Genomic DNA, 17,211 nt, shown 5'->3' on the forward strand with positions numbered 1-17,211 from the left:
CTGAAGAAACTACAAGGAGGCTAGTCACTAGGGAAAGGAAGCCAGGCATTGCTACGTGATGACATTACTTGGACGGTCGGACACTTAGCATATTAGCTCTATGTATATATAGTGATCACCTCTTACTGGATATGTCTTGGATATACAATGAAGAATAAAACAGACATGGTTTTGCCCATAAGGGCTTATGGTTTAGAGAAGAGATGCTAAACAATGTGGTGAGTGGCACTGAGGAAAAGAATAGGTGCTTTGAGAAAGGACAAGAAGGGATCCTAATTTAGGTTGGAGATTCAGGAAAAGCCTCCAACCAGGGAATGATCAGGAAAAGGGGTCAGGTGGGGAGAAGGATATTTCAGGCAAAAAGAACAGCAAGCGCTGACACCCTGAAGTAGGGAGGTTGAGCACATCTACACACAGACGTGAAGGAGCGGGGGAAGACATGCAGCAGACTGGTGCGGTGAGGAGCCCGAGGTGGAAGGAGTGGCCTTCTGCAGTGAGAACGACACACACCTGTTCCAGACACCAGGCGGGTGGGTGTGGGTGGAGGTGAGCCTGTGGGTCTGGAAGCAGGAAGTTGAGGGAGTTGTCTAATGGCTACTGTTTTCTTTGTGAAATAGCAGGCCTGGTGAGGCATGCATGACTGCGTGAGGTGGTGGCGGGAAATGCAATTATGGGCAATGGAGGAGGAGCCGAACTCACTCACAGAGCAACTCTTAGGCTTTTCCAAGTCCTCTCAAGGCAACCCTCCTTAACTACGGCGTCCTCACTTTCTGGTACCAAAGCTTCAAAACCAGGGCGAAGGAGCCCTGGATCCCTGGATGCTTAGCACTAGAAAGACACTCAGAGATCTTAACTGCCCTTCATTTTTCCTACTATCTAATTAAGTAATTTACTCAGCAGAAAGCAACTAAATGCCAAAAACGTGGCCATCAACCCCGCTCCTCAGGAAGCCCTCATCTGTTGGATGGATACTGTTTATATCTTTCCTTTCAATGGCTTCCCCTTTTTAATAAAGTGGGGTTTTCCTTCACATCTCTTGCTTTCTTATCATTGTATGCCTGAATATGTTAAATGTATTCAGCTTTTACTAAAGTGAGGCCTGAATTACTTTTCTCTGTTTAATACTCAAGCACAATTACATAATTATTTGTAAGCAGGCAAAATTAAATCAATTCTTTAGGAGGTGGCTATAGACTCAGGATGAAAGTTCACCACTCCTGGCATGGGATGAAGTACATTCTAAGCTATGATGGCTTAACAATATCCCCAGTCATTGCTACTACATTCACAAATATCTTGGCCTCCATGGACCTCTGAATCTGACTTGATATTTTTTTCAGATTCATCCCCAAACAAAGTATACTAGTTTTGCCCCTCGGTTCAGAATAATGACTTAAAAGTATCTCCCATTACAGCATGAAGGCATGAAGCATCTGAAGACAATCTTCTTGCAATGAAGACATTGTGAAGAGCTTATGGTGATGTCACACTGCATGGGGTACAGAAATCCACAGGCAGGGGCGGGGCGGGGGGGGGGGACGGGAAGCTAAGGAGAAGGGAAAGGAGTAATAAAGATAGAGAAGTGAGATGTTATCTACACAGCATAGCTCCTTTCATAGACATCTCAGTGGTGGGTCTAGATTCCAGCCAATAACCAGCCTTGCAAGAGCTGCCCGGGACACATGAAAGCACACACACACACACACACACACACACACACTCACACTCACACTCACTCTCTCACACACACACACACACTCACACTCACACTCTCACACACACACACACACACTCACACTCACTCTCTCTCACACACACACACACACTCACACTCATTCTCTCTCTCTCTCTCTCTCTCTCACACACACACACACACACACTCACACTCACTCACCCTTTACCTCCTGGCACAAGCTGCACTAATTCCATCTGTTAATAAAGTATGTGGCCAATCTCTCTCAAGAGTTATTCCATATTCTACCCTACTTGCCATCAATTTGAAACTCTAGCACCTCATATTCTTTTACAAGAAACATTCTGGGCTTTCTGTAAGTAGCATGGGAGGCCAGATAATTTGCTGCAGATCTGTGGAATGAAAATGATGACACGTGGAGGTGAGGTGAGGAGGGGGACCATTCCCGGACCTCTTTACACTCATTTTCAGGGTTACAGCCAGAGAGCTGGGCAGGAGGAAAGGATGTGGGCGCTGCCAGAGAACTATATGATGCACTTCAGGATACTGTCTATCTACTTTCTCCCCTCTCCCTCTGTACCCAAGAGAAAGGAAAAACATGCCTGGGAGAAATGACCGACTTAAATGCTACTTGTCAGTGAGACAAAAGTTCACCATTGGATCCTCTCAGCCCACTTCCTCTTCGCCTTCCTTCAACTGCTTTTGACTTAGAGGTTGCTGCTAATGAGACAGAAAAGAGAAGTATCCATCAGCACACAGCTCCGCCAGGACGGAGGTCACAGCCAGGAAACGGTAATCCCCCAAGCTCCCCATCAAGCCCAGAAGCAGTGCTCCTGGCTGTCACTGTCATTCGCACCAGCCCCGCGTTTCTATTAAACGAGCCTCTTTCCAATTGACTGCTTCCGTCCCATGGCATAAGAAGGTAAAACGTCAGCCCGCAGAGACGGCATTACGAAACACGGAGCTTTTACTTTGGTGGAACCAGTAAGAGACCGGAGAGGACAACTTCCAAGGGCTCTCCTCTGGCTTCTGAGGCTCCCGGGGCTGCTGCGATGGACTTAAAATGGACCAGTTGGCCAAGAGGCTACTTGCAAAGCAAAGGGATTTCACAACCTTGAACACTCGGCGCCCTGACTCTGATCTCCCCCCAGCCATCCATCCCCACTCCCACCCCCGCGTACAAGAGGACTTTTGTAGACGCAAAGTTTCAGGAAACAAAGCATCCAAACACTCACACACAAATAAACCCCCCGAACTAACACGAGCGTATAATTGTGTTTTGGTTGGCGCTTCTCCAGCCTTGTCGCCCGTTCTCTGTTAGGAGTAAATGAAACCCTTGGCTTCGGCAAAGTGAGAAACAGACACACTCTCCTCAGTTTCCAGCTGCACAAGGCTCCAGTCATATCGCTCGGCCCCTCCGGCCCCCGACAGAATGAACTCGCTGCTGAAAAGCCAGCAAGGGGAGAAAAAAAAAAACCCACCCGATTCCCCGAATAAAGAGCTTTCACTTCTCCCCCTCCCTCAGCTTCCCCTTTTAGCCTCGAACACAGGGCGGTTCTAATCTCTGAAACCCTTTTCCAGGGACCCCCGACTCTGAGGACTCCTCCCGGGGGTCGGGCTCCGGGCTGTCCCGATGCAGGCGGCGCTCTTCCAAGCACAGTTTGCATTCTTGGGAGGCAATCCCCGGGCCGGGCCGTTTCCAGAGAAATCTACAGCGCAGCCTTCAGTGGGCTGCCCGGGAGCTGGGTCCAGCTCTTCCCCCCCATGGGCTCTGAAGGGCCGCTGGACGGGGAGGGCACCGAGTTAGGCACACGCAGCTCGAACGGGGCTGGGGGGGCGCAGGGAAAGGAACAAAGTACCCACCGCTCCCTGGAACACTCCCATCTGCTCCCCTACTGCGCCCTTCCTCCACATTCCTCCGCCAAACCCGGCCGGGCCCCCCCAGAGAAATCAAAATCATACCTTCCTTGGATTCCTCGGCTTCGGAGTGCATGGTGTCCGGGTCACCCGCTGCAGGGCGGCCACCTCTGAAACGGCACTCGGGCCGGCCACAAGTCCGCTTCGGTGCCAAGCCCAAACGCGACGCAAAATAAAAGGAAGGAAAGCCACTAAAATCAAAACCTCCCCCGGGGAGGGAGGGCTGGTTGCGGAGCGGGGATTTTAAGGGGGAAAGTTCTGTACGAGCGACGAATCGCGGCTCAGCTGGGCGGCAGGAGTCCGCCCCCCGGGCGCTCGCCCCAGCCCGTCCCGGGGCGGAGGCGACCTGGCGGGCAGGGGCGCAGGGCTCGGGGCGCAGGCAGGTGGGGAGCGGGCCAGACCCCAGCCCGGCTCCCTGAGAGGCGGGGCAGAGGGGTGCGGCCGGCGAAGGAAACTGAGACAGGCTAGGCCAGCTTAATACATGCTCAGTAAAGTTTAAAAAAAAGAAAAGAAAAAGGCGCGCTGCAACGTAGTAAATGCATTAGCAGTACGGGGAAAGTTTCTGAATCTTTGGGTGACATTTTTTTCGATGCCCATTTAGCTTTCCTTGTTTGGGGGTCTCATACGCCCTCAAATTGGGGATTTTAGAGCTGCTGGGTTTGGCACGTTACTTTTGCAGGAAAGTAACGTGGATACGGGTCCATGTGACTGGAAGGACCTGCTTCACAAGCCTAAGAGGAGGGACTTTGGAAGAGAGAGGGGCCGGCCGGCCTCCACCCCTTCCCTTGCACGGGGAAAGCAGACCCAGCAGCTCACTCGGTGTGACGGGGCAGCACGGTACTCCCAGCCCAGCCCGGATGCGCTGAGTGCTCTGCAGGCACCCAAGGGCCACCCTCAGAGCGCGCGCCTTTCCCTCCCCAGCTTCTCAGAACAATCCTGGAGAACTTCCTTCAAAATGCCCAAGGCGGGTCGGGGGTCGGGGGTCGGAGGTCGGGAGTGGGGGGTAGGGGTAGGGGGTGAGGGGTGTATCCAAGCCTTTGAAATGCTGTTAGAATAAAGAGGCTCGGGCCCCCCTCCCCACCCCTTCCCCGAGAAGAATCGCAATTCTGCCCCCTGGTCTGGTCCACAGGCTCCTACAATTGGCTGAGAGGAAGGCATTTTGGCTTAGTCAAGCCTTGGTTTTTACTCCGGAGAAGTGGGGACAAGGCCTGCCATCGATACATGTGTCTTATGGAAAGATTTACAGAGCAATTAGAACAATGTGAGAGAAGTTATATTCTTTTAATAAATTTATTTCCAGCTGCTTTCCTCCCTCATTTCCCATTTTTATATGGGGGGCGGGGGGGGGGACAAGAGGAAAGGCACTATGATAAACTTAATAAAAACAATATACAAAATAGATGGATTTAAAGAGCCTGAATTAAAATTTAGTTCTGCCATTTATTATTTGTATGACTTTGATCATATTAATGAACCACTCTGAGCCTTTTCTCATCTGGAAAATGAGGATAAAAATAGTATTATTTACTTCACAGATTTGTGTTTGGTGTTGAATAAGGTAATACAAACAAATGATTTTGAAAACCACAAAGTACCACGCAGATTATTACAAATTATCACACCATGAAAAGTAAATTTTTGTAAAAGATGCTCTTGGGTTTTATTTCAATATTGGGTTTGAACAGAAAAGAAGTATTTGTGCTATTCACAAGCAGCGAGGGCTATTATAAATGTTAATATAAGGCCTAGATATGAAATCACTTCCAACTGCTGAGTGATTCTAACATGCTTAAGACCCAAGCAGAATTTTATCTCAATATCACTGTCAGGGAAGGCTGATGAGAGGAAGACATCGCCAGTCAGAGAGGAGAGAAGAGGAGAAACATCTGGAAAATATCAGTACTGCAGAGCCTCCCGGAAACGGACCTCACCGCCAAAAGGGTAACAAGCTGCACCCCCGGAAAGTCGGAAAGTCGCAGCTCACGGCGCGGTCCCTCTGCTACAGCCTGCGGCAGGAGCGGCTCAGGTGGGTCCTCCACCCAGCAACCTCAGACATGGAAGAGACAAGAGGATCATTCTGAATCCAAAGAAATGCTCCCTCACTAGTCGGAAGCGACCTTGCCTGTCCCGAGGAAAGGACATTCTGGGAGCCCACCACCACCATCTGTCTTTGCCCTCCCCCACAGCAGCCCAGATGTCCCCCTTCCACCCCCCCCGCCCCAGCCCTGCAGGATCTCATCAGGACTGCACAGTGCACAGGAAAGATAGCTCCGGTCATCTATAATTGGAGGAAGGCGCAACACCTTTTCAAGGTGATGATTATGCAAAGTCAGGCAACCCAAATTCCAGGCCCCATCCACCTCAGGCAGTACTCACTTTCAACCTCTTCTTTCAGCAAGTGCCCCCCGTAAGAACTGTTTGCTAAATGTCATTTTGCAAGTCTAATGATATACAAAGCACTTAAGGTGTGTCAAAATACATGTCCTTAATGTCCTACTTGTTTTTCCATGGGGTTCCCAAAAAGACCTTCAGCCCAGCTCAGATTAGCCAAGGAGAACAACTGCTGAGTGAACAGTTCAAACGCTGCCAAGTCAGCCTTGAAATTCAATTTAGAGTCATTTCAGCAGCTCGGGTGATCTTTGGACATTCACCATGATCCTCAGGAAACCTGGAGAGGAACTTAATGTCCTGATCTAGCTGATGTGCAAGGAATGCTCAGCTTATTTTTTTTTCCACTAGTAAAAGTATGTGAACAAGGATGCTCCTCATTCACCTGTACAACCTCAAAGCCCTCTATGTTCCCTGGACACTACATTGCCCCACGGCCCCACCCTGCAAAATGATGACAAAAGGCCACTGGTTCTCTGGGACTTCCACATACACACTAGGTCAGTCACTTCCTCTTGATTTTGCTCTGCATTTTTTTTGTTTGTTTGTTTGTTTTGTTGTTGTTATTAATTCTCACCTGAGGATATTTTTCCATTGATTTTTTTTTTTTTTTTTTTTTTTTTTTTTTAGAGAGAGTGGAAGGGAGAGGAAGAGACACAGAGAGAGAAACATCGATGTGAGAGATGCACATTGACTGGTTACCTCCCGCATATGTCCCGACCAGGGCCGGGGATCAAACCTGCAACCGAGGTGTGTGCCCTTGGCCAGGAATCAAACCCGGGACCCTTCAATCCACAGGCTGATGCTCTATCCACTGAGCCAAACTGGCTAGGGCTTGCTCTGCATTTATTCAAAAGGGGATCAGCTCCTTTGCAGCCCTAGTGAATAATGCTTTAGAATATCACAATGATGTGTTATCTCCTGTAGGTGGAGCCTGTTCACTCTTGTATGTTTAAGAAATACTCCAACATCACTTTGTGTGGCTTGGAAAGTGCTTGCAAGTCATACAGACATTATAGACAACCTGATTAAAAAAATAACAACCAAGTTAGCAACACTTCTCACTGAATACCAAACTGCATTTAAATACTATGTTGAACTCCTACCCATGTCTAATCATGAATCTCCCACCTTCTGTGTCAAGATGGGAGAGTTAAAATGCTGGCTAAGATTCTGATGGTTTTTTCAGTCAGTCATGATAAAATATTTACATGTGTCACAGGAAAAGGGGCCCCACTGATACGGACCTTACTGCTATAATTTTGACCACAGAACTAAAGAACTCAATCTTCCATGTCACCTTGGTTCTAAGGAAGGTTTATTCACACCACATTTAAACTGAACTTTAGCACAAAGCAGCAGAAAAATCTCCTCTTAAATTATACCTCAAAAAGCTGTTAATTTTTGTTTTTTTAAAGTCTGGGCTTTTGGGCCTTTTGCTCATAGCTGCCCAGATGTCTATTAAGAACAGGGGATCAGGGTGCTTATGGGAGGCAACTGATCGATGTTTCTTTTTCACATGGATGTCTCTCTCTTTCTCTCTCCTCTCTCTCTCTCTCTCTCTCAAATCAATAAACATATCCTCAGGGGAGGATTTGGAAAAAAAAAAAGAATGGGGGAGGTCAGCAAGTTGTTAGACAAATGAGAAAGCCAGCAAGCCTGAGAGAAGGTGCAGTTTATTTAGGAGGAATCATATACTCTGCTCACATCAAGAATGCTGTACGATCTCTGCAGTGAAAAGTACTAAGCAGCTCTGGAAATTAGTTATATACCTACAGCTTCTAGGTCATAAGAACCCCAGGTCACAAAAACAGTCATTTCATCAATGTTTTTATTTCTATCCTGCTGATAGGACTGAATCTGTACATATAAGATTATAGGTCAGGGTGGGGGGGGGTTGTTTATACTTGGTATCAAAAGTAGCTTTCTTCTATTTGACTTTGAGGCTTCCCTCAACTTATCTTGTATTATGTGTATACCTTTGAACGGCTTTGAAGACTTCCATGACCTGTATGTAAAGCTGGTTTTCAGTCTCTCTCTTTACATGTGAAAGATCGGTGTTTTCAGTCTCACATGGTTGGGGCGGCAGGGTCTGCATCCTTCTCACCCTCCTCGGACACTCTGTTGCATTTAACCTTCCAAAAGAGAGGAGGGACTCAATGGGTATCTATCTCTCCACAGCCCCTGGGGGCCGCCAATGACAGTGGAGGTCACTTAAGCACCTTCTCAGGAGGCCACGCCCTGTGCCTCAAGAGGTCTTCAGCTTATGCATTGCTGGGTACTAGGATTAGGTTGGGGTCTTTGGAGGGTCGGGGGAATGGGACAGAACTGCTCCGAATCAAGGAAGGACATGAGAGTGAGTGTGGAGATGGAAGAGGGGAGAAAGCTGCTGCCGGGCCCTGCCTGGGAGTTTGCAGTTTGTTATGGGTAAACCCTCTCCTTAGTGACATCTTCAACATATCCTCCTGGCTCCCTAGTGCTCGGGTGTGAGTAGAGGATTCTGAGGGAACAGAAGAAGTGATGACACCTAAGGTGAGCCCACACACAGGGCAACAATGCACCTGGGATGCAGTTGTCTCCGAGACTTTCATTATTTCCTCTTATTTCTCTAAGAAATCTTCCTTGCTAAAAAGTTTTTAATAAATTAAGCACACACACTCTCAAAACCTGGTCTGAAATTACTATCTAAATAATCATAAGTATGACTTATGATTTTTCTTTTATAATACTTAGCAATGATGCCTGTGTAGGTTTCATTCAGACATTCCAATTAGCTCCCTTGGGTCATCATACCCATTTTGCAGACATGTAATTAAAGAAAGGGAGGTTATAGGATTTGTTCAATGTCACAAGACTAAGTAATAATGTTCTTTAGACGACAGCAAATGCGGTCTCGGCCTCCTGTCTCCGATATCCAGACTTTCTCACTCTATTAAACTACTCATGTAAAATTCAAGTCCTTCATTGTGCAGAAGAATAACTCAGGGTGCTAGCTACATTGGGAGATTTCCAGAGTTTGAGCTGGCCACAGTTCTAGCATAAGCGGCTCAAATCGCTCTGTTCAAATGCTTAGATCACAGCTTCAAATTAAAGTTATTCCACTGCTGATATTCAATGCTTTAAACTGTAAGTTCAACAGCTTCTATTTATTCAGGTACATGAAACTACAAACCTTTTTTTTTTTTTTAATCCTCACCCAAGGATATTTTTTCCATTGATTTTGAGGGAGTGAGGAGAGGGCCAGGGAGAGACAGAGAAATATCGATGTGAGAGAGACACACATCAGTTGGTTGCTTCCCGCTTGCGCCCCAACCAGGGCCAGGGACTGAACCCTCCACCAAGGTACATGCCCTTGACCGGGAATCAAACCTTTGGTTCCAGGGCTGATGCTCTAACCACTGAAAAACACTGGCCAGGGCTACAAACTTTTTATTTTATTTTTTTTAATTAAAAGTTTGGTCAGGATTCTAACTAACCCTTCTGATCCAAAGCCGTCAGGAGCCTGCAGAAGAACACTGCTCAGTTTGGCTGACCTGGGCCTGATCGCCATAGCCCAGTCAGTACTACCTCATTTGCATTAGGATGTGTTTTCCCTATTCTTCTCATTCTCCTTCTAAAAGCAGGCAAGTCATTTAGCCTTTCTGAGTTTCTGTTTGCACACCTGTAAAATGGGGTTAATGCCATCTAATTAGGAGGGTAGTAGCTATAATGGAATGAGTCAAGAATGTGATGAAGCACTGAAAATTATGAAGTCCCCTTTGTCTCTTTTCCAAATACTTTCTGTGAATAAGGCCAGATTGTTTTAGATTGTGCAGCATCTATTTAGAAGTCCTAAATGCTGACTTTACAGATACTATACGAAGTAGGTGTGGCAATTTCATATGTGTGGCCCGAAGTGAAAATTAAAGGACTGAACTTCTTTACTGTCCCCAGGTTCATGAGGTCAACATGGGAGTAACGTGAGAGGGGCTACAGAAAGGATTCACCAGTAAGAAGACAGGCAGGGCTGAGATGGGTCCAGATGGGTCACTTTAAAAAAAATGTTTTTTAAATATATTTTATTGATTTTTTACAGAGGAAGGGAGAGGGAGAGAGAGTTAGAAACATCAATGAGAGAGAAACTTCAATCAGCTGCCTCCTGCACACCCCCTACTGGGGATGTGCCCAAAACAAAGGTACATGCCCTTGACCGGAATCAAACCTGGGACCCTTGAGTCCGCAGGCCTATGCTCTATCCACTGAGCCAAACCAGTTAGGGCCAGACGGATCACTTTTAAAATATATATATATATATATATTATATTATTTATTGATTTCAGAGAAGAAGGGAGAGAGAGAGAGAGAGAGAAAAAAAAACATCAATGATGAGAGAGAATCATTGATTGGTTGCCTCCTGCATGCCCACATTGGGGATGGAGCCCACAAGTCAAGCATGTGTCCTGACTGGGAATCAAACCGTGACCTCCTGGTTCATAGGTTGACACTCAACCACTGAACCACACCAGCCAGGCCAGACGGGTCCCTTCTGACCTATATATCCCTGGCTTTCTTTTAGAAAAGCAGCAGGAGGAAAAAGTGATCAACAATCAGTCACAGAAACTCAGGCGTGGAAAGTACCTAAGAGGGCATTTACTCTAATCTTCTCCGCGGCTGGTAAAGCAATCTCCTAAACACATCCCAGGCAATAATCATCCATCCAAATCTCCTCCATTACTTCTATTCACAAAGACTCACTCCTTTCAGAGACAGACCCGTTTACTTTCTAATCATCGGAATGTTCCTCCTCATAATGAACTGAAATTCAAGTTTAAGGGCGGTGATTATCAAATTATTTCCACTCTAACTGCTATCTTCACTCCTTACAGCATTGAAATAATTTTGTGACGAGATAAACATACATTTTTAACTGAATCTTCTTTTTCACTAACCTAGAGGAGACCCCCTCCCATTGGCTAGCGGGTTGCAGTCGAATGCAATGTGAGACAGTGGTGCAACTCTGCAGCGCCAGCCGCACATCTGTCATCGATTATTGTGAAGAATTCAGAAGCGAGCAGCTCCGGGCGAGGCGGCGGCAGTGACAATCGCTTTTCCCTTCCGTGTGCCCACTCTGAGGGGGTAGGAAACGATGCCAAGACAGGTTGGGCAGCGAGCCCTACTTGACTGCATCTGAGCAGTTAAGAGCTTTAATCATGTTTCTGAACGAAATTTGAAATTTTGTTCAAAGAAAACAAAGTGGTGTCCCTTATGTGGAATTTGGACCATAGACTCCTGGTCTGAGATCTGTTTGAAAGTGTAATGCGCTCCAAGTTGTCAAAATCTGATTTTCACATTGAGTTTCTGACTTGGGTAGGCTCTCCATGAAGTTAACCTTTGTGCCAGCTAGTCACTGTTTAAGAGGCAGGAGAGGCTGGGAGGCGAAGGGGCAGGCTGGATAGGCTTGCCCGGTGGCAGCAGCCAAGGCTGAAACTCAACAGACAAACTCAGCAGGTGGTGAATCTGTGAACCAAAGCAGAACTTACCCAAATGGGGGTGGGGGTGGGCTGTTCTTCAGGTAACCCAGAAAGGCATAGGTCAGAATTTTCCCATTTGAATAGGTCAGATGATAAAACTTAAATTATTCAGCTTCTCCTTATAGAAGAGCTACAGAAATAGGTAATAATTATGACTCACAAAGTAGACATCACCAAAATGAATGTATTTTCTGGGAAACTGCTAACATGAACAGTGTGCCTGCCTACTTACCTAAAAAAAAATGTCTTAGGAAGCCCATTCATTTCCTAGTAGAAACAGAAGATGGCTAAAAATCACTGATTTCTTAATCTAAACTCTATTTCAAGAGCAACGTCCCATCACATGCCATATAACTTTCTCAGTTTCAGCTATGTACAATCAGCCCCAAACACAGAGAGAAAAAATAACAATCTAAATGGTGCATCAGCCACCATCCCCTTGTAATGATTTCATGCCCCAGAGTAAGCACGAGACGGAGCTGGGAATTTGCTGGTCCCTCCCTGACTCTCGTCTCGTTGCCTCTCACACTATAAGCATCTCAGGCACTGGTGCTAAATGCTGTGTTTAAGACTATGTATTTTTTTTCAAATCACTGTGCCTGCAAAGATAAACCAACTCTTTCATCTGGTCCCAAAGAAACAGCAAGCTGTCCCAATGCTAAAGGAAACATTGATACAGTCAGTCTTCTATATACTGGAAGATGTATGTTATTCTCCAATCTGGTAATTCCCCAAGAGATTTTCAAAAATAATGTTGACCCCACACAATTTTCACTTTACATCTGACTCTTCTGTACTCTTAACCAAATCAGCATCTTAGATTCTCACATCTTAGAGTGGTGTGGTCAGGATTGCTGAAAGAGATGCATGACATTAGACCTAAGATCCCCAAATTGTGTGTCCTGGTGCCGCAGGGCACTATAGCAAACTCCCAGGGGTTGTAGCAGGATATTTTAAATTTGGAGGGAAACTCAGCCCGTCTCAGACACTGCAGGAACTACTGATCCAAGCTAGCTCATGGTGTAACATTAGAATGTGCTACATTTCTTTGGATGACATCATTTCTTTGCAAAGCTAGGTTGCTGGTGGTTGCTGTGATAAAAAGCAAGTGAAAAGTAATGTGGGAGAGCAAATCAGGGTGGTGGGATCGGATCTGACTTGAAGGTTTGAGAAGTTGTGAGGTGGTCGGTGATCCATTTTCCAAATTCATCCTTCATTACCGGCTGTGAGAAAGTAAAGATGGGACTTGAAATACTTTGTTTCTTTGGCCAGCTGGGACAATTCTAAGCTTTGGCAGTGAAACAAAGTGTAGGGACATTACAGGGAGAACTTTTCCTCCCTGGTTCTGGTGTGGTCTTGCTGCAAACTCCTACAGGCACGCGTGGCACCCCTGGCACCTGGGCACCTTCTCCAGCAACTGCCTCTCCGGGTGGTCATAGCACCCAGCCCCCAGCAGCACCTGACACCCCACCCCCAGGCGGTTTTATGTAGCAGAGTGCCTCCAGTGAGAAAACTCCCTATGAGCAGATACCCTCAGCGTCCCAGAGGGTGGATTTCCAGCAAGTTCTACCAGCACAGCATCATGTGACCTCTCTGCCATCCAAGGAGCCAGCCCTCCCCTCTCCAACAAGGTCTAGAGTGGAAGTGAGGGAAGCTCATGCTTGACGCTCTGTCTCAAACCCGGGAAAATGACTGCTCCTTACATCGGCTACTCCTCTCTTCTTGAGAATCCTCTTTACTTCCTAATAGCCAGTCCTCATCAATTAATATTTTCTTTTTTAAAAATAGTTCGCTTTCTTCATTATAATTTTTAATAGTAAAAAAATCACATACAATTTACCATCGTAATCATTTTCAAGAGTTCAGTAGTAATATGTATATTTGCATTGCTGTGCAACTCTCGCCACCATCCATTTCCACAACCCTTTTAATTCTGCAAATCCAAAACTCTGTACCCATTAAATGCCAACTCTCCATTCTCCTCTCCCCTCAGTCCCTGGCAACCACCATTCTACTTTCTGTCTCTGAATTTGAGAACTATAGGTACCTCAGGTAAGTGGAAGTGTAGAGTTTTTTTTGTTTTTTTTTGCATGTGTGGCTGACTTATTTCACTTAACACAATGCCCTCAAGAATTTCCTGCCTAAATTTTTAAGGCAGAAAGCCATTCCATTGTATGTATGTATCACATTTTGCTTGTCCATTCATCTGTCAATGGACACCTGGGTTGCTTCTACCTTTTGGCTATTGTAAATAATGTCAGCTGTGCACCCTAGCCAGTTTTGCTCAGTGGATAGAGCGTCAGCCCGTGGACCGAAGGGCCCAGATTCGATTCCGGTTAAGGACACATACCTCTGTTGCAGGCTCCTCCCCGGGCCTGGTCGGGGTGCGTGCAGGAGTCAACCAATCAATGTGTTTCTCTCTCATCGATGTTTCTCTCTGTCTTTCCCTCTCTCTTCTACTCTCTCTAAAAGATCAATGGAAAAATATCCTCATGTGAGGATTAACAAAAAATAAATTAAATAAGTAATAAATTAATTAATAAATAAAGCAGCTGTGAACATGGGTGCACAGAAACCTGCCCACATCTCTGCTTTCAGTTACTTTGGGGTATATTCCCAGGAGTGGAACTGCTAGATCATAGAGTGATGCTATTTTTACTTTTTTGAGGAGGCACTACCCTGTTTTGTTAGTAAACCTTTTTTTTTTTATTAAACGTACCGGGTAGTTTGTCTCCTGATGGGACCCTGACTGAAACGTGCAAGGCCCAACAGGTGCACACATGCCATTAGTAAGTAACTCTGGTGAAGAATGACGTAAAAGCATTCATTTCTAGCTTTCAATTTGTGTGTATTTTTTCACATGTCTACAAATTTACTAGTGTTGGTACATAATTAGTTACTAAGTTATTTGGACCTAAGCAGTTCATAAATGAAACTGTCAGGCATTTGTTTTATCCTAGAAATGACATGAAAAAACAACAGAGGCATGAGTGAAGAATGTTTGCCCCAGTATACATATTTCAGCTACCACTAAGAATGCTTGAATGGCTCCTTAGACTCATGCTGTCTAGAAGTATCTTTATCCTTGAAGGAACAGACTGACACATACACACATTCCTTTACATGAGACCATGGGTTGAAATTCAAGTGCCCACAAAAGCTAGAAATATCATCATTCATACCTGGCACCACTGCTGGCTGCCCCAGTCCCTACCCCCATGTAGGCAGCAGAGATCATTGGGCTGTGGGCGAGGCACCCAGATGCCCACTGAAACACTGACCTTTCTCTCCCCAAAAAGCAATGGCAATGCAAGTGGTGTGAATGACTCAACTAGAGGCAAAATCATGAATGTGCACCCCTCCACGTAGATGTGAATGATTTGAAAGTAGATGATCACTCAGAAACATTGATACTTGTCTTCATTACCTGGAAATTACTTGAAACAAACTTTATGATGAATCAGAACTCTTTGAGTAGCCACTCAAGGCAGATTTGTAAGTAATTTAAAACACAAGATTATGACTTGTGGGGTTCCCCCTTTTTCTTTTTAGGGTAGAACACATGCTGGACACTTTGAAGGCATGGCATAACTAAATAACTAATTATTTAATCGTTTCATAATATTGAATTATGACAACATAAGAACAAGCTTAATATCCCCGTACGCAAAAAGTACAAGGACCTGCATACATAAATATGTTATCTTCAAAGAAAAAAAACAGCAAAAGGAAATTTGCATTGCATCCGCAGAACTGAGGCTGATAATCTGCACCAATTCATAAATCTACCAGGTTTACAAAAAAAAATCTATCAGAAAAAGAGCCAAGAAGAAAATAGTTCTGACAGCTGCAACCCTTCTGTTTTACAACACGCACAGAATGGATGCACTTCCTTTAACATCTTCATAAACAGAGAGTGCTGAGCAAATGCAAACACCCGCAGTCAAAGCCACTCGAGTCCAGGCTTCACTGATGGATTGTACTGATCTTCATGGAGGCAACCTTACCAGCACTTACCAAACCCACCAGTTGTCCTAGGAACCATTCATAAAACAGATGGAACAAAATTCCATTGTAGTTTTTGGAATTTCCAGCGCCAGCAAGGTACCAGCAGCAGCTGCCCACTTTAAAAGAGCAGCAACCTCCCGTCCTCGGAATGGGAGCTCTGTTTTCTTTATGTTAGGAATGAACATCCGGCACTGGCCACCTGAATCGATACACTGATAAATCCCAGATGGGAATTCCAGACACCTCCTTGCTCAAGGCATGAACTTCTCTCAGGTGGGAAACATTCTATTAAGCAAGGCTCTCAGGAGCCAGCTTCCCCTCGCGGGCTGTTTGGGTTTACAACGTGCTGTGTTTTAAAGCCACGTTGGGATCCATCATTGCATAATATGTAATTAATGTTGTCGTATGTTTTGCTAATGGACGAAAATAACCTGTGAATGTACAAAGCCAGCACCTCGGTTGTCCCAGATATCCTGCGATCTGGACCAGAGGAAGAAAAAAGTACACAGCGGCAAACTCTGAACCAGCAACCAGCTTAGAACCAAACAATTATGTGTTTAAATTAAGCTATCTCTTAATACTGCCATCAATAAGTATAACTTATCAAGTACCTACTATGCGCTAGGTATTATGCAAGATACATTACAGAACATATCTCTACTCTTATTACATCTAAGCAAGATGGTACATTCTAGCTTGATATGTGCTATTGTATATGTGGCTACGAACCCTCATAGCAAACCCGCAAGGAAGGAATCTGGGGTATTATTGGCTCCTTTGCTTCTGGTGCGGGTACAGATCCTCCAAGAAATTAAGGGACTGGCCCAAGGTTACTTAGATCAGACTAAGTGTGAACTGAGACTAGGATGTGGGTCTTTTGACCTCATTCCTTGCTATTTTTCTCTATACTATGGTATCTCTGATTGAGCAGAGCACAAATAATGCTATTTCTTTTTTTAAAAATATATTTTATTGATTTTTTACAGAGAGGAAGGGAGAAGGATAGAGAGTCAGAAACATCGATGAGAGAGAAACATCGATCAGATGCCTCCTGCACACCCCCCACTGGGGATGTGCCCGCAACTAAGGTACATGCCCTTGACTGGAATCGAACCTGGGACCTTTCAGTCCACAGGCCGATGCTCTATCCACTGAGCCAAACCGGTTTCGGCAAATAATGCTATTTCAAAGCAAATATGCCATATGCTCTGAGAGGGATACAGAGCAGTAAGAGGTCAGAGTGCACAATGGCTGTGAACCTGAGTGATTTGGAGAAAGACGGAGCTAGATATTCATAGAAAAGGGAAAGTCCAGAGGAGCAATGGCTGTGGCAGGAGGGAAGGAGAGGAGTTCCATTTCACACACCTGAGTCTGAGGTCTGAGCAGGATAACCAGTGTGGGTACATGGTTGAGCCTCTTCTATCAGACTAGTTTCTATATAATCTGGGATCTTCAAGAAAGTGCTGCACAGTTTTTGATGAAAATATTTCTAAAGTAGATTGCATAGCAATCTTCACTAAACAAAGGCTATGGATCATACTTTTTTTTTTTTTTTTTTACAAATTACTATTGTTAATCACACTATTCTGTAATTTAGATATGAACCTACTTTTTGCTCACTAAACCTTGTCTAATAAAGTTGTTCTTTTTTATTGTTATTACACCCAATCAACAATGTCTATCCAATTTCAAGAG

General features: G+C 45.3%; 1 protein-coding gene across 10 annotated transcripts in view; it reads right to left on the minus strand.

Annotated features, from left to right (window-relative positions):
* Nucleotides 1-17,211, minus strand: part of TNFAIP8 (TNF alpha induced protein 8) — a 110,607-nt gene that overhangs the window by 34,664 nt on the left and 58,732 nt on the right. For 2 of the 10 annotated variants that reach the window (XR_008555810.1, XR_008555813.1), the window contains one exon: nucleotides 7,813-8,133. The exons of 3 other annotated variants lie outside the window; for them this stretch is intronic. Coding sequence is in view for 1 of the 7 variants with exons in the window: in XM_028149695.2 (XP_028005496.1) it covers nucleotides 3,656-3,686 (31 nt within the window). In the remaining 6 variants the exon portion in view is untranslated. Of the gene's footprint in view, nucleotides 1-3,655; nucleotides 4,017-5,582; nucleotides 5,658-6,627; nucleotides 7,023-7,812; nucleotides 8,134-17,211 lie in introns of those variants that run through there. 5 more of the 10 variants (XR_008555811.1, XR_008555812.1, XM_028149695.2 and 2 more) reach the window with 5 other exon arrangements.

The sequence above is a fragment of the Eptesicus fuscus genome, chromosome 4 (genome assembly GCF_027574615.1).
Source record: "Eptesicus fuscus isolate TK198812 chromosome 4, DD_ASM_mEF_20220401, whole genome shotgun sequence".
Lineage (NCBI taxonomy): Eukaryota > Metazoa > Chordata > Mammalia > Chiroptera > Vespertilionidae > Eptesicus > Eptesicus fuscus.